At 41.5% G+C, this 24,896-nt stretch overlaps 1 protein-coding gene across 1 annotated transcript; it reads left to right on the top strand.

The window, feature by feature from the left end:
* Positions 1-7,421: 7,421 nt before the first annotated feature.
* LOC118358071 (sodium-dependent serotonin transporter-like) lies at positions 7,422-24,175 on the top strand. The gene is made up of 13 exons (XM_035735500.2): positions 7,422-7,680; positions 10,825-10,959; positions 11,302-11,521; positions 11,891-12,029; positions 12,430-12,564; positions 17,661-17,764; positions 18,844-18,971; positions 19,147-19,259; positions 19,409-19,540; positions 19,788-19,887; positions 20,120-20,220; positions 21,572-21,739; positions 21,951-24,175. The coding sequence occupies exons 1-13, from the start codon at positions 7,458-7,460 to the stop codon at positions 22,032-22,034; spliced, it is 1,782 nt and encodes a 593-aa protein (XP_035591393.1). The 5' UTR covers positions 7,422-7,457; the 3' UTR covers positions 22,035-24,175.
* Positions 24,176-24,896: the final 721 nt, after the last annotated feature.

Genomic DNA, 24,896 nt, shown 5'->3' with positions numbered 1-24,896 from the left:
AAGATGAGTCATTCAACCGAGACTGCTCTCCTTTTTTCTACACCAAGTCACTTCACTCCATTATATCCTCACATGGTCTCTCCTAAGATTGCTATGCGGATGACACTCAACCTTTTTTTCTCCTCCCCCCTTCTGACACCCAGGTGGCAACACGGATCTCTGCATGCCTGGCAGACATCTCAGCTTGGATGTCGGCCCACCACCTCAAGCTCAACGTCGACAAGAAGGAGCTGCTATTCCTCAACTCCATAATGTCCCCTTCCCAGAGTGCAAAGAGCCTTGGCGTGACCCTGGAAAACCACCTGTCGTTCTCTGCAAACATCAAAGTAGTGACTTGCTCTTGCAGGTTCATGCTCTACAACAGTGGTTCCTAAACTTTTTATAGTCCCGTACCCCTTCAAACATTCAAACTCCAACTGCATACCCCCTCTAGCACCAGGGTCAGCGCACTCTCAAATATTGTTCTTTGCCATCATTGTAAGCCTGCCACACACACACTATACAATACATTTATTAAACATAAGAATGAGGGAGTTTTTGTCACAACCCGGCTCGTGGGAAGTGACAAAGAGCTCTTGTAGGACCAGGGCACAAAAAAAATAAAATAATAATCAATAATTTTGCTATTTATTTAGGCATCTTACATATAAAACCTTATTTGTTCATTGAAAATTGTGAATAACTCACCACAGGTTAATGAGAAGGGTGTGCTTGGAAGGATGCACATAACTCTGCAATGTTGGTTTGTTTTGGAGAGAGTCTCAGTCTTAAATCATTTTCCACACACTGTCTGTGCCTGTATTTAGTTTTCATGCTGAAGCTATGTTTGGCTACATACTGCCAGTTAGTGGAATTCCTGCAAGAGAGTAATGGTTAATGTGATTGGATGTTAATTATTTGACTAGGCTACCTATATTTGACATTGTGTTGTTATTTTAACACTAGATGGTTAAAAAGAAATGGCAGTGAAACTAAACGAGGATACTCAGGCGAGAAACAAAACTCAAAACTAAATGGGCTGTTTGAAAATGTGAATTTAAAAAATGTCAAAATTAAATACCTTTTTAAAAAATGTGAATCACATTTGTATTTGTTGTACCCCCGATGGCATTACACGTAACCCAGTTTGGGAATACCTGCTCTACAACATCCGTAGAGTACGACCTTTCCTCACACACGAAGCGGCACAGGTCCTCATCCATGCACCTGTCACTTCCCATCTGGACTACTGCACATTTCTTTTGGCTCCCCACTTGTGGCATCAAACTCCTGCAACCTGTCCTGAATGTCGCAGGGTGACTAATGCTCAACCTTCCCAAGTTCTCCCATGTCACCCTGATCATCAGCACACTCCACTGGCTTCCAGTCGAAGCTCACATCCACTACAAGACCATGGTGCTTGCCTAGGGAGCAGCAAAGTGAACTGCCCCTGCCTATCGTCAGGCTATGCTCAAACCATACAGCCCAACCCGAGCACTCCGTTCTGCCGCCTCTGGTCTCTTGGCCATCCCACCCACACTGGAGGTCAGCTCCCGCTCAGCCCAGTCAAAGCTCTTCTCGGTCCTGGCACCCCAATGTTGGAACTAGCTTCCCCCTGATGCCTGGACAGCAGAGTCCTTGCCCATCTTCAGAAAACATCTGTGATGTTTTGCTGCAGATAAGCCTACAGTACATAGATTGATTCCTAAAACATGATTCATTCTGCATTTACTTAAGATCAACTGCTTTTGTATGCTACAGCATTGTCTGTACACAAAGGGCATAAATGTTTTTTTTCTAAAAACAAAATTGGAAACTTTTGATTGGTGAAATCCTGAGACTTGCAAGGTTTACATTGTCCATTAGATGGTGATAGTTCCATTTCAAATGATTTATTCAGATGCCAAAGGGAGCTTTTTTCTAGACCAAAATGGATGCAAATCCTGAGGGCATGTACTGTAATTAATGCAAAAGTCATTATAAAGTCATCACAATTATTTCCTTCTGCATCATTTTAGATACCAACAACATTTTACAACATTTTCTTCCATTTGGTGACCTCATATATAATTTACTGACATCATGGTGAGTGAAACTCTATGTTTGGGATTGTCTAAGGATGAGGACCAGTAGTACAGTAGATGTGCTGGGTGTGGACTTGACCAAACCCTCGTTGGTGCAGCCCATTGGAATGTGAGCAGCTTGGGTTCCCTCTGGCCCCTGGCTGCAGATGGGTGGCCCTGGGGGGCCAACCTGTCAGCTAGATCAGGTGGTGAAAGGGCAGACAGGTAATGCAGGATGACAGAGGAGGAAGTGGACATTGCTTAGCAGGGTCAGACACCAGCCTCCTACTCCTACATTGTGGGCATTGACCATCATTTTATCTCATTGCCCTTCCTTACTCTCTGATGCCTGTCAAAACACCAACGAGCAGACACATGCTTGACATCATGACATGTAGACATGTTCACATATTAGTTTTGAAGAGGGTCATAAAGTGGTCAGCTGAAATAAACCAGAGGAAAAGTGATCCTGTCTGAGATTTTGTAACCCTCGTCTCTGGAGAGCCTGACACTCTTTGCCATCTCCTATAGATGTCTTTATTAGATAACTAGGAAACTGAGAGTGTGGAATAGCAATACTCCTACATTCTCATTTCACAAATCGAATAGTCATTGAAGGGCTCTTGTCAAAGTAGCTACGCTGGAAGTGCCATTTAATGCCTCTTCCTAGCCTATAATATTACTTTTTATTATAATTCCTCTTCTCAGCCTCGGGCCATTTAATACCCCCACTGAAATGCTATCAGAAATCATAAAAACATGAATGATTCTGCATTTACTTAAGATCAGCTGCTTTTGTAGGCTTACAGCATTGTCTTTGCACTATGGGAAGTATGTTGTTTTCTAAAACAATTAGCTAGTTTATGTAATTTGGAACATTTTGATTAGTGAAATCCTGAGACGTTTCAATTACATTTTTAAGAAACAACTTGCAAGGTTCACATAGTCCATTAGATGGTGATAGCGTCATTAGAAATGATTTCTTCAGGTGCCAAAGTGAGCTTTTTTTCTAGACCAAAATGGATGCAAATACTGAGTGCATGTACTGTAATGAATGTAAAAGTCATTCTAAAGTATTCACAATTGTTTCCTTCTGCATCATTTTAGGTGCCACCACTACTTTACAGCAGTTTCTTCCGTTTGGTGACCTCATATATAATTTACTGACATCATGGTGAGTGAAACTCTATGTTTGGGATTGTCTAAGGATGAGGACCGGTAGTACAGTAGATGTGCTGGGTGTGGACTTGACCAAACCCTTGTTGGTGCAGCCTATTGGAGTGTGAGCAGCTTGGGTTCCCTCTGGCCCCTGGCTGCAGATGGGGGGCCCTGGGGTGGCCAACCTGTCAGCTAGATCAGGTGGTGAAAGGGCAGACAGGTAATGCAGGATGACAGAGGAGGAAGTGGACATTGCTTAGCAGGGCCAGACACAGGCCTCTTATTCCTATGCTGTGGGCCTTGACCATCATTCTCCCTCGTTGCCCTTCCGCCCTCTGAGGATGTTTGATTCCCCCCGTGCTCCCACTGAAGCTTGGGTTTTTTACTTTCTTGATGCCTGTCAAAACACCAACGAGCAGACACATGCTTGACATCATGACATGTAGACATGTTCACATACTAGTTTTGAAGAGGGTCATAAAGTGGTCAGCTGAAATAAACCAGAGGAAAAGTGATCCTGTCTGAGATTTTGTAACCCTCGTCTCTGGAGAGCCTGACACTCTTTGCCATCTCCTATAGATGTCTTTATTAGATAACTAGGAAACTGAGAGTGTGGAATAGCAATACTCCTACATTCTCATTTCACAAATCAAATTGTCGTTGAAGGCCTTCTGTCAAAGTAGATATGCTGGCGGTGCCATTTAATACCTCTTTGTAGCCTAGTAATATTATTTGTATTGTTAATAGCTCTTCTCAGCCTCGGTGCCATTTAATACCCCCCCCCCCCGTGTCCCTATGTGAAGTTTAAAAAGGATTTGGACAGTGCTCTTCTTCCACTGATTTGTGAGGAATGTTATGATAATGAGAGTTATTATCATGTTGTTATTCTGAATGATCATTGTCGACCGACAGAACACTGGGATTCCCTTCCTGGGATGACTCCCTCATTACTGTTATTTTAGATAATGTAGTGAGCTTTATTCCATGCCAGGACTTCTGCCTGACTACACTGTGTACCCAGTTCCTATCCACTTACTCATGGATGGCAGGCCCATTGATATTCACATCATCACAGCGCTCACGCCGGCGCAATACAAAAAGCACAACAGGGTTGTTGTATTTATTCAGGCACACAATTCAGGCACACACACACAAAATGAAATGTTTTGCAATGTCCATTTTCTTGTGTTTGGTGCCTAATTCCCTTAAAACTCATAGGAATGACTTTGCCAAATGACGCCATCACCTGCCTGTAATCCACTGTAAACCCAGGTGGACTACAGCACCAGTAGATGGCTGGAAATTTCCACTCAGAGTGATAACAAGACACAGGGTATTCTTCTGAGTCAGAACGGATGTGTTCACAGGAGAGTGTTCCAAAAGAAATCAGCGCTTCTGGTGCATAGGAGAAAAAAAAGAGGACGGAGACACAGAAGAAGAACAAGACCAGTAACAACACCTGCAAAAAAATGACGAGAAAAAAACGACAACGGTGCATATCCATATCGCTCGGACTGTGGGCGCGGAGATGTCAGTGACAGCTCCCCTGAGATACGAGTGCAAGGCCGCCATCTTGCACACGTCCGTGTGTGATCAGAGTCGACAGTCTCTAATGGACACCAGGGCATGTGCAGGAAGGCCCTGTCAGTCCGATGTTCTTTTGCCCTTTTGTGCCAACGCAGATTGACAGGCTTGTGTGTAGAAGATTGCCAGTGCCATATAGTGAAGGATTTGTGGCTGTGGTGGTTTGGCCTTCAGGGCTCCCTAGTCTTTGCCTGAGCAGACATGGCATTTCTCCCTGACTGGCTGTTCACCCTATCCTCAGTCTCCTGTCACAACTTTAGCAGTGGGTTGATGTTTGCAATATAAGGTTTGAGCTATAGGAGCTGCTGAAAAGATCCTCACCATGAGATTCACTATATATACAAATGTATGTGGACACCCTTTCAAATTAGTGGATTCTTCTATTTCAGCCACATCTGTTGCTAACAGGTGTATAAAATTGAGCACACATGCAATCTCCATAGACAAACATTGGCAGTAGAATGGCCTTACTGAAGAGCTCCGTGGCTTTCAACATGGCACCATCATATGATTCCACCTTTCCAACAAATCAGTTTGTCAAATTTTGCCCTGCTAGAGCTGCCCCGGTCAACTGTACGTGCTGTTATTGTGAAGTGGAAACGTCTAGGAGCAACAATGGCTCAGCCGCAAAGTGGTAGTCCTCACAAGCTCACAGAACAGGACTGCCGAGGGCTGAAGCGTCGGGTGCTGTAAAGCTTGCCTCCATTGGACTCTGGAGCAGTGGAAACTTGTCCTCTGGAGTGACGAATCACGCTTCCCCATCTGGCAGTCCGATGGACGTTGGTGTGCTCGAAGCGTTAATGCTACAGCATACAAAGACATTCTAGATGATTCTGTGCTTCCAACTTTGAGGCAACAGTTTGGCGAATGCCCTTTTCTGTTTGAGCATGACCATGCCCCCGTGCACAAAGTGAGGTCCATACATAAATGGTTTTGTCGAAGTCGGTGTTGAAGAACTTGACTGGCCTGCACAGAGCCCTGACCTCAACCCCATCGAACACCTTCGGGATGAATTGGAACGCCGACTGCGAGCCAGGCCTAATCGCCCAACATCAGTACCCAACCTTAATAATGCTCTTTTGTTGAATGGAAGCAAGTCTCCGCAACAATGTTCCAACATCTAGTGAAAAGACTTCCCAGAAGAGTGGAGGCTGTTATAGAGGCAAAGGGGACCAACTCTTTTGACACTCACAGTAAGCCTACTGCAAATATCATGTAGCCTTGGGATTATTATTGTGTATTCCCCTCTAAAACGATTTACTAACATTTTCAATTCAATGATTTGTCTTAACAGTATAAAACAAGAGTATAGAATCAGTAGCCTACTGTATGACTCTGCACGTTCGAGGAGGACACTTTAGACAGGCCAGGAAGCAGGAACTACCATTTGGCTGTAAGTGACAAGTTCATGATGGTGTTGAATGTTGCTCGTCCAATCACATTGTCATATCCATTTTCCAAACTAACTTCATTTGATGCACTCTCCACTCATTGACCTGCAAGATTATGACAGTCTGTGTATTTGGTTATGACTCTGTAGGACTTTTGAAATCGGACAGTGCTAAAAGTGGTGGATTCAATTACAAGGTCATTTAATTAGGTTTCCCTAACGAGTTCAGTTCAGCCACAGAGCTTCTGGTCTGTGCTGTTGTCTCCTCACCAAAAGCATTACCCTGGACTCAGGGAGCCAAGACGCCTCAAGACTTTGTGTACTTAAAGAGTTCAAAATGGTCAAGGTTCACGTGTATTTCATTCACACCAACACGCACGTGCGCGCGCGCGCGCACACACACACACACACACACACACACACACACGCGCACGCACGCACGCACGCACACACACACACACACACACACACACACACACACACACACACACACACACACACACACACACACACACACACACACACACACACACACACACACACACACACACACACACACACACACACACACACACACACACACACACACATCCCAACACACACACACCTTTCTTTTGCCGTCTTTTACCAATCTTTTGACATGGGACTTTGCATAAAGCCAGGACCTCTTTAAAGATGTGGTGGATTATAACATTTGCATAGAGTGAATTTGAGTAGCTTGATTCCTCCTCCCCTCCATCGCAAGTTACCATGTAGATCCACAGCCTTCTTTAAATACTAAATACTCAAATGAATTCTCAAATGAATTCAAAAATGTATTCTGACAAGATACATCAAGACACATACAGTAGCCTAATAATGATGTTGGGCTTTAGGGAACCTAAACAATACATACGTTCAACCAAGCCGCTTATCAAATAGTAGACCAAATAGTAGATCTCTTGAAAAGGCTGTAGGCTGGTGTTGTTAAATCATAGTTTTAAAATGTGTGTGAATAGAGGCCAGGGTTTCTACAATTGTAGCCAAATTTAGGGAACCAAAAACTCGTCAAGGTTGGAGTGGAGCTCATTTTGTTGATATTAATGTGTGCAGAGGGAGTTCTACTCCATAAGCCTAGTGATTGACAACTCTATCAAGTAGGCAATGTGCAGTCCCTCCTACACCTCCCACTCTGACCTGTCATCGCCCATAATATGAGAATCTTCTGTGCCTCTGAAGCTTGTCAGTTTTTTTTCAAACTTACCTGCTCAGACGGCAGACTGGCGTTTGATAGTCCGCCAACCATGACCCGCCAAGACACAGCGACCCCAACGGGAAGCCTGAGCGCACAGGGCCCCTCAAACACCGGTTACAACAACAACCCAGCGCCGGTACCTGTGATCACACAGACGAACTCAAGAGACAAATGGAGCAAAAAGATGGATTTTCTTTTATCAGTCATTGGCTTCGCGGTAGACTTAGGAAACGTGTGGAGATTTCCATACATTTGTTACCAAAATGGAGGCGGTAAGAGTCCAATTTCTTAATAATTTGCTTTCTATATTAGTTGGCTAATTTATGACCTTACTTACATTTATGTGGTCTTATCTTTCTTAATATTAGATATGGCTGAATATCATTTTTTTTGTATTATTCTTTATATAGCATATGTTTGGATTAAGGATTCGATAACGATAGTGGCTCTCGTGCGCGCAATTGGGAAGGCTATACCTCCTGCTGTCCATGGTGCTGAAATTAGCTTCACATGCTCGAGAGCCTGCAACCCACTACAATTAACTCACTGAAACACTGAAGTAAAACATTTTAGTTAAGCATAAAATTAAATAAAGTATTGTACTATGTATAGCATAGGTTTTCCTGTTTATTACCTAGACTATTATGAAAGTTCATCCGCCAAGATGAGTTCGAAAAGACAGCGTTCTATAATGGACTAGTTTAAAATGTCCCAAACAATGTCAGACGCGGTACTGAATGAGGCTACAAAACATAGGCCTGCCTCTAATCTGATCAGTATTATGGGAAATGGAAAGTGGAAGATGTCTAGCCTATCGAGATTATAGGCTATAAACGAATTAAAAAGTTTCTCAATATTGTATTTGGTTGCATGAAAATTGTTTTTGTTGTTTGTATTACATCTGTAATTACCGTTGTGTTTGCACCTCACGTGTAGAAGGCTACCGTTTGCGGTTTGACTAGAGTGAATATTTCACTTGTTACAGTAATTCTATGCACCTTACAGTGGCACAACTGCTTCTCTAAAATCAGTTGTGTAGAGTACGTAACTAAAATTAGTTTAAAGTACTACTTAAGTCGTTTTTTGAGTATCTGTACTCTACTTTACTATTGATATTTTTGACTACGTTTACTTTTACTTCACTACATTCCTAAAGAAAATAATATACTTTTCCTCCATATATTTTCCTTGACGCCCAAAAGTAGTCATTACATTTTGAGTGCTTAGCAGGACAGGAAAATGGTCCAATTTGCCTCTGATCTGGCGGACTCACTAAACACACATGCCTCCTTTGTAAATGATGTCTGAATATTGCAGTGTGCCCCTGGCTATCAGTACATTTGAAAAAAAACAAGAAAATGGTGCCTTCTGGTTTGCTTAATATAAGGAATTTAAAATTATTTATACATTCACATGTACTTTTGATACGTAAGTATATTTAAAACCAAATACTTTCAGACTTTACACAAGTAGTATTTTACTGGATGGCTTTCACTTTTACTTGAGTCATTTTCTATTAAGGTATCTTTACTTTTACTCAAATACGACAATTGGGTACTTTTTCCACCACTGTCTAAAAGTAGGCAAGACCATGTATCAAGTTCTGAAAAAATATTTGTTATAAGTTATAAAATGTGTAGGGATATACAGAAAACCCTACACTCTAAAACAAAAAGGGTTCCATAAGGGTTCTTTGGCTATCGCCACAGGAGAACCCTTTTTGGTTTCAGGTAGGACCTTTTTTTTACCCTCCGTGTAGAAACCTCTGTGGAAATGGTTCTACCTAGAACCAAATATGGTTCTTGAAAGGGTTCTCCTATAGGGGCAGCCGAAGAACCCCTTTAGGTTGTAGATAGCATCTTTTTTCGAAGAGTGTACCAATCATTTGACAGATGATCTGATTAAGAAGCAAAGCCTTTTCAAATCTTTGGATGATATGAATGTAATTAATGTCAATAAAAAAACCTGTCGCCAAAACATTGAATACATAAATACACATACATTTGTGCAAAAACTAGTCAAAGTTTATTTAAAGGGACACTCTGCAGTTGCTACATTCATTTTTCTACTTATATATTCATGTTATGGACCCATTAATTCTTAAAGAATAACTTATAAATTCCCCGGTTGTACCCCATCATAACCCAAAATATAAGCATGTGTTACTCCAATGTAAATGTAAATAAACACTATTTATCCTCAAAACGTGATTAAAACTATAATGTTGATATCATGAATGGTCAGTCCTTGCATCCATAGCTGTGTTTATACATTTTAGAGTGGTTAGATGTCTCCACTTCTATCCCTCAGCTTTTTGCCAAAACAGAGGCTGGGACTACACTTTGTTATCGTTTCAACTGCTGATTGCTTCGTTAAAGATAAACACTTAACTTAAAGCATCCAGGTATAATGTTTTATAACCTGTTTAAAACCCCCTTAAAGGGATGTCCGTGTCCCCATGAAAATCTGTCAGTTTAAGGAGAGATAATCCGCCGATGTCGCACTTCCGCATCTGCAGTGAAAGGTGAGACATGAGACATCCCGAAAATCAGTCTTCTCACAAAATCGTCTGTAGCGTCCGAACGGTTTGGCCAAACGCTTTAACCCCAGTATGGAAAGATGAGACTCTCAGGAACGCGATGTTGTTCTCCTTTTATTTTTGCTCTAGGACGCCCACAGGCCTCACAAGACTCATCTGAAGGTTCCCCGGTACCAGTTGAAAAAATGAATTGAAGTATATATGGAGGCTGTTTCGAGCCAAACATAAGGGGTTTAATCTTTCCAGATTAAGATCTTTCCAGACCTTTCATTTATCTCTCAGATATAGGACAGACACTTAAGAACAAACTTCCTTTCAAATTTCTTTGTGGGGACCATCTGTTGTTCCATGTATGGGTTAATAGCAGTAAGGCCAAATAAAAATGTTCACCCCCCCAGTTTATTATGAGTTGATAATACTGTATGAGCCTTTTAATGTGTTATAGCAAGGCTTATAAATAATATGTTCTGTCTCTCTATGCATAGCATTTCAATTGTCTTAAACTGGCTGTTATTTAGTCCAGATCATTATGAAATGGTTACAATACATTATAAATGGGTCACACATGACTTAAAAGTCTTACATGCATTATTACTGCATGTCTTACAATGCATTACAACTTCATCATAATGCATGAAATGGATTCTATAAGTAACGTGTTACCAGATTTACGTACATATTAAACTACTAAGTAGTAAAAGTAACAATTTGTCACGTGACTGTCCTTCCTAATACATCTCACATCTTGCACGTCTGACACTTGTACCATGGCAATAGCCTGGGGACGAGGTTAGGCCTGCATCTTCATCAACACAATGTGATCTCCGCATAGGTATGAGTCCGACCTATGATTTTCCCTCTTTACATCTCTGGACAGGGGCTTTCCTCATCCCCTACATTGTCATGGCCATCTTTGGAGGGGTGCCACTATTTTACATGGAACTGGCCCTGGGACAGTTCCACAGAACTGGCGCCATATCCATATGGAAACACATATGCCCCATCTTCAAAGGTAGGACGAGCATCATTTACAAAACAACCCACCTCACATCTCACTGACCCCACACCAGTGCACTTCTTTACATTACTTGCATACTGCACATCTTCTTCTCACGTACACGTGGCACTTGCTGTTGACAATTCAACAGTTTATTGATAAGAACAAGGTAACTATGGAATCATTTGGAAAGTGGGTCAATTGAAAGGTAAAGTACTGTACAGTCCTCAGTATAGGAAACTTACACTATAAGCCTATAACTACATAGTAATTGGTCATTTCAAAATGGCATCATGTTGCATAGAGGCACAGGTCTCTAATCTCTGATCTCACTGATCCATCTGTCCATGGTTTCAGGCATTGGGTATGCGATCTGTGTCATCGCGCTGTACGTCTCCTTCTACTACAACACCATCATCGCCTGGGCACTTTTCTACTTCTACTCGTCCTTCGCCAGTGTCCTGCCCTGGACTAACTGTGACAATGCCTGGAACACTGAAAACTGCACCAACTACTTCCTGAAAGACAACGTGACCTGGAACAACTACTCCAGGTCACCTGCTGAGGAATTTTACACGTAAGTCCATGTAAGTGGCGGACAGCACAGGGAATACGTTACCGTGACCTTGAATAGCCACGTCAATTTTTTGACATCATCGTTTCATCGCATTCAAATGTTTCAAAATACATTTTCATTGTATTCTCATTTAAATGTTTCAATTAAACACTTGCTCACAAGTGCTGAAACATGCTGTGATTATTAAGCTGATAACAAGAAATGGTGCTCTAGCAAAACAAAAAGAGTTCAATGGCTCGCTTCATATATAGCCCTAAAAATCGATCTATATCGAGCCACAAGGCACCATTAGTTTTAGCAATGTAGGTAAGCCTACTGGTAAAGGTAAGTAAAATGAAAACACAGTACTAATGTATTTTTCCTATACAGGAGGAATGTTCTGGAGATCCACAAGTCCGATGGGCTGCGTAACGTGGGGGGTGTTCGCTGGCAGCTGATGCTCTGCCTCTTTCTCATCTTCACTATCGTTTACTTCAGTCTCTGGAAGGGAGTGAAGACATCAGGGAAGGTAGCATGTCTCAGCCACTCTTCCAGGAAACCGCATCAGTGTGCGGGGATCATTTCCGGATCATTGTTGTACATTGTGGCAAAACGGCTGTGGTTAGTACCGTTCCGGGTCATCCGACCCCAAGGCTAACGCACTAGCCACAGAGAAATATTTCAGTTGGTCATTACAATGCAATATCCTCTCTCTCTCTCTCTCTCTCTCTCTCTCTCTCTCTCTCTCTCTCTCTCTCTCTCTCTCTCTCTCTCTCTCTCTCTCTCTCTCTCTCTCTCTCTCTCTCTCTCTCTCTCTCTCTCTCTCTCTCTCTCTCTCTCTCTCTCTCTCTCTCTCTCTCTCTCTCTCTCTCTCTCTCTCTCTCTCTCTCACTCTCTCTCTCTCTGCTGCTTTGCCCTTCCCGTGCCAGGTAGTGTGGGTGACGGCCACCTTGCCCTATGTGGTGCTCTTCATCCTGTTGATCCGTGGTGCCACCCTACCAGGTGCATGGAAGGGAGTGGTCTTCTACCTAAAGCCAAAATGGGAGAAACTCTTCGAGACCAGTGTGAGTTATAGAGAAGAAACAGAACACTTGTCCATTATCACATCAATTCCATATGATCATCTGTTTGGAGCGGGAAACACTAAAATAGGGTGAGGAATTTCGCAGGTACCGCTTCAAATGACAATTTGTTTATAATGTTGTTATTTGTATGTACAGATGCAGTCATTTTTTTTGCGTGTGTCACAGCACAGCACAGCATTTTGCACTCTCCTGTGTCAAAATTGGTGAAAGAAAGGCCGTGCACAGCAGTGATCCAACACAGTCAATCCTATACAAAATAATGTAATGTCCCTGGTGATGAAGAGGATGTGGCATCTGTTATTTCAATTTGACCTTTCGCTAAGTCCCGCCCCATAATTTTGCACAACCAATCGCAGTGCTTCAATGGATAACAACTGTTGTCAAGTCTGACACCTCGGACAAGCTCACGATTAAATGGCATGAAAGCCAGTGAGAGATCTGGAGTTTTCTTTAAAAAAATTAATGTTTAAATGGCTAAATAATTTAACAGTGCAGCAGAAGTACTTGCTACTGTGATTCCGGAAATGCAGAGCCTGTTGATGGAGTATTTTTAGAATGCGAAATTATACTTTTGTTACATTGTTTGCTTGCTCAGCTGGTTAGCTAACTCTATCTCATTGACCACCAAACATTGCAAACGCTAGCTAGCCACTTAATATAACTTGTTTTCTGGGAGGTTACTGTATACGGACACGTCGCTGAGAGTTGAGTGTGGAGACGAATGGATTCGGTTCAGTCAGTCGTCCTGATGAGCCCTTCCCAGCTAGTTTATGCTGGCTAGCTGGCAACGATGGCAGTATGGCGCTAGTTAAAACTTGTAAAAGAAAGTTGTGTTTATTTCGAGAAATAACTTGTAGTATTGGTCACCATCTCCAATTTGTTCCATCCAACATCATTTTATTCAGAGTGGAACAGCAGCCTACAAGAGAAATAACTTGTATTATTGGAAGTAACCATTTGGATGTCACAGTGATACAGTCTACACTGCTCAATGGGGAGAGTTTGTGCTGCAAGCCGGCAACACAACAACACGGGGCATAGTGTCAGTCGCTCCCGCTTGCTCCAGTAAGGAGAGGGTAGCTGTTAGATCAGGGGTGGGCAATTCCAGTTATTGAGGGCCTGATTGATGTCACAGTTTTGCCGCAGCCAAGCTAACACACCTGACTCCAATAATCACCTAATCATGATCTTCAGTTTAGAATGCAATTTGATTAATCAGCTGTGTTTGCTAGAGATGGAGAAGAAGTGTGACACCAATCAGGCCCTGGAGGATTGGAGTTGCCCAGCCCTGTGCTAGATAGTGTAGGCCAGTGTGACAGCTAAGTCACATTTATTGTAGTGATTTTCAGCTAAAATGTACAACTACGGCATTAACATCTAATGTTACATTTTTGTGCAAAATAAAAAAACACTATTACTCCGATAAAAATTGAATGATTCTGAACACTTCCAAGTCCCAACTTTGGCAGATAAGTTTCAAATTCTCCCTGAAGTTTCTAGCCACAAGCATAAACTAGCTAGCTGGGAAGGGCTCAACAGGACGCCTGACTGAACTGAATCCGTTTGTCTCCACTCGACTCTCGCTGCCTGACTAATGTCATCAATTTGGGCACAAGGCGTATCTCTTGCTTGTTTTCTCAGAATGTATGTTAACTAGCTAAGTTAGCAATGTTATGAATACATATTTTGCCGACATCAGGATATGATTTCAGAGCACGAGTTATCTCCAAAAGTGGATATAGCTCTCACTGTCAGACTGCATGCTGACAGTGAATTCAGAGCCATTTAGCGGCTAGCCACACTATAGACATCATTTTACCAGGTTACTGTGAAGCAATTGCAATGACAGTCCACCACGACATACCTAAGAGTTTACTGATTAGCAAGGGGTATTATGTGTTTCATTGAATTGTGTATTAGAAACACAGATCGTTGTGAAGGGATTTCACCAGTGGTTGAATGGGGAATTGGACTTCCTGAGAAAATGTTGTCCGAGGTTGAATAATGCATCTGAACACTGGAGTTCTGGTTATGGGGAGGTATTTTTTCTGGTGGCTATAAAGCTGTTCAAACAACCTGACCATGACATCACTAAAGATGTCAGCCTGATGTCATTGCAACCAGTATATTGGGGAACAGCCTGAGTCTACCTCTACCATAACATAGAAGGTGTTAAAAGATGCCTGAGCGGAGTCCCCACATCTGTTTTTCAGGGGAAACGGAAGTTAGGTTGAAAAAACTGAATCCCTGAAAACTGTAAACATACACTTTCTGCCAGCCCGTGGAAAGTTCCTCTACCATAGTGTCCTTCAACTTTGCTTTCTTGCGTTCTACTCTCTGACGGTACAGTGCTGTGTTGTTGGCTCAGTATGAGTGAGCGCTTTGGTTCAAGGGAATATGGATGAGACGAGATGCATAAATAAGCCACGTGATAATGAGATGCGTAGTTGGTTTAGATTTTTTCCATTAACAAAGCCCACCCACCCACCCCCCCACCCCACCCCACCCCACCCATTCTCTCTCACGCATGCACACATGCACTCTCTCTCTCTCTTTCGTCCTCCTTCTCCCTTTACAAGTGCGTGCTTCTCTTCAGATCTCTCTCAGTAGAGCTGTGAAATAGGATTCGTATGAGGCTATCATTTAGCAGAAATGTCATTGGACATGACAGGTCACAGTAATCCATTGGAAAATATGACCATTTTGGCTATTCAATGAACACCCTATAATTTGTGCTTACGCTGCACGGATAATGCATTATGATGTGCAATGCATTGCAAAATTTGACATCAGCATGAATGACCCCTTTATAATGTCTTATTATCCTGACAAAAGAAACAAATGTGTGTAGACATTATAAAGGCACATGGAAATAGCTAGAAAAGTATATTTCCCAAAGAAAATGTGTGTGCTTGCTAGCTTGTCTTGAAATACTTAAGGTTGATAGGACAGGATAGTCTGAACCTGTAAAAGTTGGTTTGGTGTCTCTCGCTTGAATGGTTCAAAAGTTACTATTACTGCTGGTGGGTTATTTTCTGCAAATGTTGGCTAATTTAAATTGTTATAATTTATAACGTTTGAAAATGTTAAAGTTGTTTTAATGTTTGCAGCTGAAATTATTTAAGAACAGTAGCGTGTATAATGTCTACCACAGTGCTCTTATGGTTGTCATTGAATCCATTAAGTGGTATGCTAATTTGTGCTAACTCAAATGATTATAATGTATACATGTTTAAGAGAATTTGAAGTCAGGAGAGCCTGAATGTTAAAGTTGGTGCTGTAGCTTTTTAGGCCAAGGAGCAGGACCATTTTGAATGTCTAGGTACCTCTGTATTCCAATGGTTGTCGTTTAAACTCAGGTTAATTTATGCACATTTTAAATGGTTATAGTTCAAAAAGTATAAATAGTATCACAAACCTGTATGCAAGCAAAATATGTTGAGTCAGTCTGCACATTTCAGCATTGGTTTGGAATTGATAGCTTAAACGGTTCAAGAGAAGTACCACAGACAAATGTTCCCCAGAATTCAGTTTGGTGGTACAGTAAACAAACATTTTTGGAAACCACTTGTTTATACGGTTACAGAGTTGCGGTGTTTGCTCTAATATGCACATTTAAGGAAATGTCAACTGATTAAGTTATGAAAGAATGCTTGACTCTATGAAGTGTTTCCGTCATGCTAAAGTTGGTTTGGAGCTTCTAGATTGAATTGTTAGAAAGCAGTGGCACTGTGAAAATCTACCTCTCATGGTAGCCATTGAGGCTAATGTAAACATTGCCCACTTCAAATCAAAGTTTATTTGTCACGTGCGCCCAATAGACCTTACAGTGAAATGCTTACTTACAGGCTCTAACCAATGGTGCGGGGGAAAAAAGAGAAGGTATGTGTGTGTGTGTGTGTGTGTGTGTGTGTGTGTGTGTGTGTGTGTGTGTGTGTGTGTGTGTGTGTGTGTGTGTGTGTGTGTGTGTGTGTGTGTGTGTGTGTGTGTGTGTGTGTGTGTGTGTGTGTGTGTGTGTGTGTGTGTGTGTGTGTGTGGTAAGTAAAGAAATAAAACAACAGTAAAAATACATTTGAAAAAAGAGTAGCAAGGCTACATACATCTGTTAGTCAGGCTGATTGAGGTAGTATGTACATGTAGGTATGGTTAAAGTGACTATGCATATATGATGAACAGAGAGTAGCAGAAGCGTAAAAAGAGGGGCTGTCGGGTGGTGGGACACAATGCAGATAGCCCGGTTAGCCAATGTGCGGGAGCACTGGTTGGTCGGGCCAATTTAGGTAGTATGTACATGAAATTGTTATAGTTAAAAAAGTATACATAGTATAAAAAATCTGAATGCAAACAATCTAAGTAGGGTCAGTCGGAACATCCCAACGTTGGTTTGGTGTTGATAGCTTAAAAACTGAAATAAAGGGATGTCAGTTTTTTAAAAGTTTTTTAAATTCAAGTTTACGGCAATGACTTACATGGAGTTTTATGCAAATATGGTTGTAGTACAAAAACTATAAATAGTATCAAATATATTTTCTCAAGCAACCTGAAGATGGTCTGTCTGCGCATTCTAAAGTTGGTTTAGTGTTATGTGGTTTAAGTGCTAGAGTGAGTGGAAAAAAGGTTACGAGTATGTAAGAAATCTAGAGTGGTCTTGCCTTCAGCAAGCACACTAACTAGTAATACATTATTACATGTGCAGACTTTAATTTCAAGTGTTACCTGTCACTTATTATATGCATTTGTATCAAACAAGAAACACTGTGCACAGATATGATATGATAGGATTTGGATGCTTGGAAGGAATCAGCAGTCCAACAGAGATATTTGAACATAACAAATGAATTAGCATTACATCTAAAGCTCCGCAATAGCAGAGGATTGTGAAAGCTAGACAGACACACTGGCTGGCTAACAGACAGGAACAGTTAGGCTTCAGTAGCTTGACACGGGTCTTTACACTGTTGAGATATACAGGGATGCTGTACAAGTCAAAGCACTGAATCTGATATTCTGAGATTGCAGGTAAATCCCTCGGGTTCGGTCATTTGTGTGTAATTCATATCCATGTGTTTTTGTAGGTGTGGGTAGACGCTGCGGCTCAGATCTTCTTCTCCTTGGGGCCAGGCTTTGGGGTGCTCCTTGCCCTCTCCAGCTACAACCCATTCACAAACAACTGTTATCGGTAAGAGCTGATACTAAAACTCCCTTAAATAATAATACATATACACTGAGTGTACAAAACATGACATACACTTTCCATGGCATAGACTGACCAGGTGAATCCGGGTGAAAGCTGTAATCCCTTACTGATGTCACCTGTTAAATCCCCTTCGATCATTGTACCGGAATGGGACGAGACAGGTTAAAGAAGGATACTTAAAAAATAAAAATAAACCTGTCAACCATATCGATCACTTCCAAACAAGTAAAAAAGTTCAAACGAGAATAACTCAGAGGAGGTACGTGTGTCCAGGATGGAAGAGGAGGCTGCTCCTCCTGAATGTCCTCTACACCAGTGGATCTCTACGGTAGCGCTTCCAATCGCTCTCAAAAAAGGCCGTCAGGCATTGATATCCGGTGACAAACACACGTGTCTCTGGCAGCCCATAACTATGGCCCTCACTTTTACTCGCATCAGCCCTGTGTCGTCGAGGAGGAGAAAACGCCGGCCAATCAAGGGGATTTATTTAGGTTGTGTTGAATAGATGAGCTCAAACGGATGTCCCACAGCAACTCTTTAAAGACAATGTAATTACAATTATGAGAAGGGAGTGGTGAATCCAGCGTGGTGGGAGATGAAAGGATCACGGGGGCTCTCCTGAAGAAATTGAATTGTGTGCTCCCTGTGAGACGGCTGTCACGTGCGTGGTTAATGTCATTGGTACAGTATCAGTGACACACGTGAGGAAACAGTGGCACTGCTGCTTCTCAGAGAACTTGTGGAATCACACAGAGTCTGAATGGACTTACTCTTGCTGACAGAGTTATCCTAATTAAACAAAGTGAATGCCCACGACATATAAATAGAAATGGCATTTAGATGACTGTATAACACTGTTTGTGTTTGCTTGCTAGCAAGTGAGCTCGGTCAACGAAAATGTCTTACAAAGGTGATCCATGTTGGGGACAGTTGCTCCATTTACAAAATCCAGATGTAACCACTGTTCCCAACCAAACCAGAGAAAGATATATACGAATGAATTACAATACTTGAGATGATCAGACAGGCACCGTGTTTGTCTCTATGTTGTGATGCCGTAGTGACGCCATAGTGACCAGCCTGGTGAACTGCCTGACCAGCTTCATGTCTGGTTTTGTGATCTTCACTGTGCTGGGGTACATGGCAGAGAAGAGAAATGTGAATGTGGAGGATGTAGCCAGAGACAAGGGTCAGTGGCCAAAACTCTTCTAGATAAATGTTTTAAGTGTATTTGTCTGTTTTATTAAGTAACTGCCTGAACATGTTCAACAGGAATGTATTTATATATCTAGTGCAACAGTAGGAAATTGTAGCTTTTAGATTGTTATCAAAATGGGAGTTACCCCCGAACACCTCATCCCCAGGTCCAAGCCTACTCTTCATCACCTATCCAGAGGCCATAGCCAACATGACAGGGTCAACATTCTTCGCCATCATCTTCTTCGTGATGATGATCACGCTTGGGCTCGACAGCACGGTATGACAGAACTTGGGTTGAAGTGTCTCATCAAAAGAAGGAGACTTGCCTATAACTTGGATGTATCAGATTATCTCTGAACTAAGTGATGTCCTTAGGTCATATGTAATCACACTCATTGACATGGCCCTCTCTCGTCTCTGTCTCAGTTTGGAGGACTGGAGGCTATCATTACTGCTGTGATGGATGAATACCCTGGTTACCTGGCGAACAGACGGGAGCTGTTTGTACTGGGCTTGGTTGTTGTGTGCTTTTTGGGCTCCCTCAGCACCCTTACCAATGTAGGTAACATGTAAATAAGAATGTAGCACTTTGAAGACACAAACTTTTCAACAGTAAACAAAAAAGGGCACATGAGGGATCTGGAAGCTCCTGATGCAACAGTAGTCATAATAAGATGGCACAGGATTAATCAAATAATTACGTTTGAATAGAAACAAACGCTAAATTAACAATCTATATTAGTTTGATCAACTTGTCCAGAAGGAACCTTTCACCACATAAGTGACAGGCATGTGTTTCTCTCAGGGCGGGGCCTATGTGGTGAAACTGCTGGAGGAGTTTGGGGTGGGTTCCTCCATCATTGCAGTTGGTTTTCTTGAGGCCATCGCCGTTTCCTGGTTCTATGGTAAGAATGGTGATTTAATGGTGATGTTACATCTCACGCTTCTTATACTCCCAGTAGTCTTGCATGAGACAGAAATCATCATTTATTTTTTTCTTGTAGTATGCATCCTACAGACTCCTAAATTATATTGACAAAAATACTTTTTTCCGGGTTTCACATGACAAGAAACTGTTTTAATAGTTCTTATCATAGTGTTGTTGAATGCTCTCTTTTCAATTTGTATTGCTTCCAGGTATCACGAGATTCAGCAATGACATTAAATCCATGTTAGGCTATTCTCCTGGATTATTCTGGAAGGTGTGCTGGGTGGCCATCAGTCCTGCATTTCTAGCGGTAAGCAGAGCCGGAGGGGAAAACAACCAATAAGATTTGAAATGACGGAATATATTGTCGAATCCACCTAACAGGAAGCTTTGTTATCATACCCTCATTCTGGACAATTAAAACTGATTTAACAGTGTTCGTCATCCACTAGTTCACAAATCTGACGCAAATCAGGTGACTCAATCTGATTGGCCTACAGCACCCTGTCACAGAGTTTCTGTAACGTATATGCTAGGAGTCAGGAAGCAGGTGCGGAAGGTGAGTTTAGTAATGAGAATAAGCAGATAAACAAAAAAGGAGAACCGTACAGAACACGAACAGAACCAATACTGCCTGAAGACTGGGGCTACTTGAGGGCTAAACAAAGGGTACGTAACCAAGGTAATGATGAAGTCCAGGTGTGCATAACGATGGGGAGCAGGTGTGTGTAATGATAGTTGCCACAGTTTTTTGTAAACCTCTCGTATATCTCAAACTTCTAATCCTCCTCATTGGCCCTTTCTGGTAACGGCAGGTTAAATGACATGGGTGGATGGCCAGTGTAGGATCAGATGTGCTAACATTTCATTAGGACTTTGCTAGAGATTGTATGGTAATATTTTGCTTAAAGCCTGCAGGTATAATGCTTTGTACCTGGTAATAAGCATGTATCATCCTTTATAGTGGCTTAATATACAGTTTGTAAAATGCCACTTGTCTCTAAGTTTCAACATTTCAACTGACTCAAAATGGCTGTTATTTAATCAGGCTCATTGTGATATGAGTATAAGACATTGTAAGAGGGTTGTGAAGGTTCATGACAAGTATTACAATGTATTATAATTACACCGTAATGCATTATACGTACAGACTTTAAGTGAAGTGTTTTCCAACAAAACAAATTCCCCAGCATAGAACCCTCCTCCACCTTCAATTCTTCAGTCTGCAAGTAAAGGACACCCAGCTCCCTTCAACCTCAATGTCTCATCATTTTTCCCCCTCCTGTTCATATTCCACAATCCTAAATGTCAACTTTATTCACCTGCATAACGTAATATCCCTGCCTCCACTTTGCATACGTCTCCTTTAATCTCTCTTATCCTCCCGCTGCTGAAAGAGCTGACATTTTCCCCCAAGCTAACTTCTTTATTATTCCTCCTTTTATTGTATGGGCTAAATTGTTTCTGCTCTCATCTCCCTCGTCGGTCTGTGATAATCTCGTGAAAATAAAGATATACCTTTTTAAGTATTGAAATGGCTTTTCTGCTTTTGTCATTGTTGTTGAGGCACACAGGCGTCTAAATGCCATTGTCACATATGCGAAATCTAATTGAGAAAAATAGGAGCATGACCTTTGAGACTTGTCTCTCTCCTTTCACAGTATATAATAGTGAGCTCCCTGCTTAAGCCACCCCCCCTCCAACTCTTTGACTACAAATACCCAGACTGGAGCATCACGGTGGGCTACGTCATCGGGGCCTCCTCCTTCATGTGGATCCCTATCTATATGGTCTACAAGCTGGTGTGGACCCCCGGATCACTGAAACAGGTCTGATGGACTCATGTACTGTGTTGACTATTGACAAGAAATGGATGTGTAGTGTGTGTGGTCAGTGTGACTTATTGTCCGAAAAAAAGAAGCACATAGTTAATATATTTCACTATGTGATGAGTGTATGGCAAATGGTTGAATTAATCACACACACGTGTTGTTATCTCTTGTTACTCCATCCCTGGTCTCTACCTGTTTTTGATCCCAGCGCCTAGCCGTGTGTCTGAGACCTGAGAGGACCATCATGCCAGAGATCCACACAGACTCCCTCAACATGAGTCCTGTTCCATAGAAGCCCCCTACGTTGCCAAGAACCCAGCCAGGCACATAACGTTCTACCAATAGGCTCCTGAATGAGAACCAACTCAGCAGATACAGATCAATCTCATGGAGTGTTCAACAAATCATTTTATTTATTTTTGCTCAGTAAGTACAATAAACACAAATTGTCTGCAAGAGGGGACTTTAATGTAAAGAGAAAACGTTTCATATGAATTAATATTCAGTGTGAACGCGTCCTTCAAATACTGTCAGTATACAGTTTATTTTGGACAGAAAAATGTAGGTCTGATCACAAGACAGACTTCTACAGCTATTAAGATAAGGCTGTAAGGCATTTCTCACCAATTACTTGTTTATTTATTTAACCTGGGCAAGTCAGTTAAGAACAAATTCTTATTTACAATGACAGCCTACCAGGGAACAGTGGGTTAACTGCCTTGTTCAAGGGCAGAACAACATATTTATTTTTTCCTCAGCTCGGGGATTTGATCCAGCAACCTTTCGGTTAGTGGCCCAATGCTCTCACCACTAGGTTACCTGCCACCCTTACTTCTTTCTGCTACATTATTAACAGTTAAAAAACATGACCCAGTCACATTAAATTACCTTTGCATGTTTTATTTTTATGATGTACCCTTTTAAGCAACCACAGTGACAATCAGCTTTGGAAATTGTCTGAGTGGAGATTTTTAAAGAAAAGTATCTTGTGTGTTGAAGATAAGATCAATAACCAGAAAGCCCTTTATTAATAACTGGGCTTCATACAAAGTATAGCAGATCATGTCATTTGTTCTGTGTGATAAGTAACCATTTACACTGTGTGGCTGACGAATGGTTGATGTCTTAAAGTTGTTTTTTGAACAGATTTTAACCGACAATAGTTCCTCACCAACATGCAAGTTAAAAGGATTTACCTCAAAGAATGCAGTTAGCGGATGAGACCAAATACGCTGCTAAAAGTCTTTCCTTTTAGGTTATGCTTTATTTCATAGTCCGCTATTTACCTGTCATTTTCTTGGAAATGAAGGTAAAATGGTAATTACATAATTATTGTTACGTAATTGGTATCCTGGGTGTTTACCAATTGTTTTTGAACCAGTTGGTACCAATTATTTAGATATACACTAGATGTCTAATTGTGGCCGCTGTGTTGAAGCCACTGTGCCTCCATCTTGGCACTCCACCACCGTTGAGAAAATAATATTCTAAAAGCTATAGAAATGAATTTCCTAATGTCTACATTAGTTTTTGCAACATTTATTATATTACCCACCTTAATGCATTCTTTTAAATTATATTATGTGAGCTAAACATAACGTTTTAAAAAATTCATACATTTCCCCGAAAGTATCATTTTAGTTACTGTCCCCACTACAACAAAAAATACATAAATACATGTAATTTTGTCAGTTAAACATTTAATTGAAATACTGTAGAATTCCATGCATTCCTATGGAGGACTGCTCCTACTGGGGAGTACCAATATAGCTGAATGCTCCTACTGGGGAGTACCAATATAGCTGAATGCTCCTACTGGGGAGTACCAATATGGCCGACCGGTGGCTTCAAAGCCTCTCAATGGCCAATACATAGCGTCAGCAATCCAGGGTTTATATACATTATTGGTTGGTTCCCATTTTTAGCAGTTTCTTGGTATATTCCAATTACAATGGGACTACAAAATAAACTGTTAACTTATTTTCTCCTAAGTGTTTGTTGTTGGGATAAACAACTTCCAGGGTGTATTCTGCCTTAAATCTGCCTAAATATTGTAGCTACGTCAAAGCATTATAAACTCTGTATTGATATTATGCCTCTCCAGACAAACAAAAAACAAGGTTTTATTTTCTCGATGTGATAAGACTCTTTGAACTGTTACTCAATCCCAAATCAAAGCCTATCAGGGATTGTAACACGTTTCCATTTACTCTCAACTTTTGTTTCACTTATCTCCAGAGAATAATTTGACGAGTCCTTTTAAATAAGCTATATAATATTTGGAATGTTTTGTGATTTCAGTCTTACCTTTCTAAGTAACAAAAAAGGAAGCAGGTCCCTGTATTTGTAGGATGTGACGGCAACTTTCTCGTATACATGTAATGAGAAGTTTAAAAAGATACTGAATATATAAACGTGTGTATTACACCCTTATGTCTTTGTCCTTCTTGAGCTAACTATTCATTTTTAGAACGACAAAACCATCTTAACGTGTCACATTTCAACTAACCATATTTGCCACTGATTTGATTGCTTGCTGCTGTTCAACTTGACTGAAACTAAATGTAAAGAAACGCGCAGAGCCAAACGTGTCCCCGAAGCAGGGATGTCCATTACTGATAGCTGCCCCTCTCATGTCATTGTGGTAGCTGTCGCTGTAGACCTCAATGAGAGATTCTAATTAACAGCCTGATTTGCAATATCCAGAAACGATCAAAATGCAAGGTAATAGAACCGCTTCAAATGGTTTTAATGAAATGTTTTATTAAACAGAACCCCCCCCCACACACACACACACACAACCCATAGTCCCCCACACACAACCCTGCTAAGCAAGGCTTGATCACGTCAAGGACCTCTGGTATGAGAAGAAGAGAATATCAATGGGATTAGACAATTGCTCATTTGGGTATTTCTACAGAGGGAAGCTGAGTGACACACATCAAAGCTCCTTTGTGTGGGCCATTGCGGTAGAGTTGTCTCTCAAACAGACCAGCAGAGGAGACACATGAAAGGAGCGCTGGCTCAATGGCTGCTCTTTTACCATCAGAAATGATGAACAGCTCGGCAAACTTCACTGTGTGATGAAGAAACACCAGAGAAATGTAAGGGCCACACTGTAACCAGAGGATCTACACAGCTTGACACAATGTCT

This window comes from Oncorhynchus keta, chromosome 25 (assembly GCF_023373465.1).
Source record: "Oncorhynchus keta strain PuntledgeMale-10-30-2019 chromosome 25, Oket_V2, whole genome shotgun sequence".
In the NCBI taxonomy this organism is placed as follows: Eukaryota; Metazoa; Chordata; class Actinopteri; order Salmoniformes; family Salmonidae; genus Oncorhynchus; species Oncorhynchus keta.
Note: the sequence above shows the minus strand (reverse complement) of the source record. Positions and strands in the feature narration are given on the sequence as shown.

Bases quoted from the DNA above. Each gene is read 5' to 3' on its own strand.
- LOC118358071 (XM_035735500.2), top strand. From the start codon at position 7,458: ATGACCCGCCAAGACACAGCGACCCCAACGGGAAGCCTGAGCGCACAG. The intron at 7,681-10,824 runs GTAAGAGTCCAA...ATCTCTGGACAG, and splicing joins TTGTTACCAAAATGGAGGCG to GGGCTTTCCTCATCCCCTAC. The intron at 19,541-19,787 runs GTAGGTAACATG...TGTTTCTCTCAG, and splicing joins CCCTCAGCACCCTTACCAAT to GGCGGGGCCTATGTGGTGAA.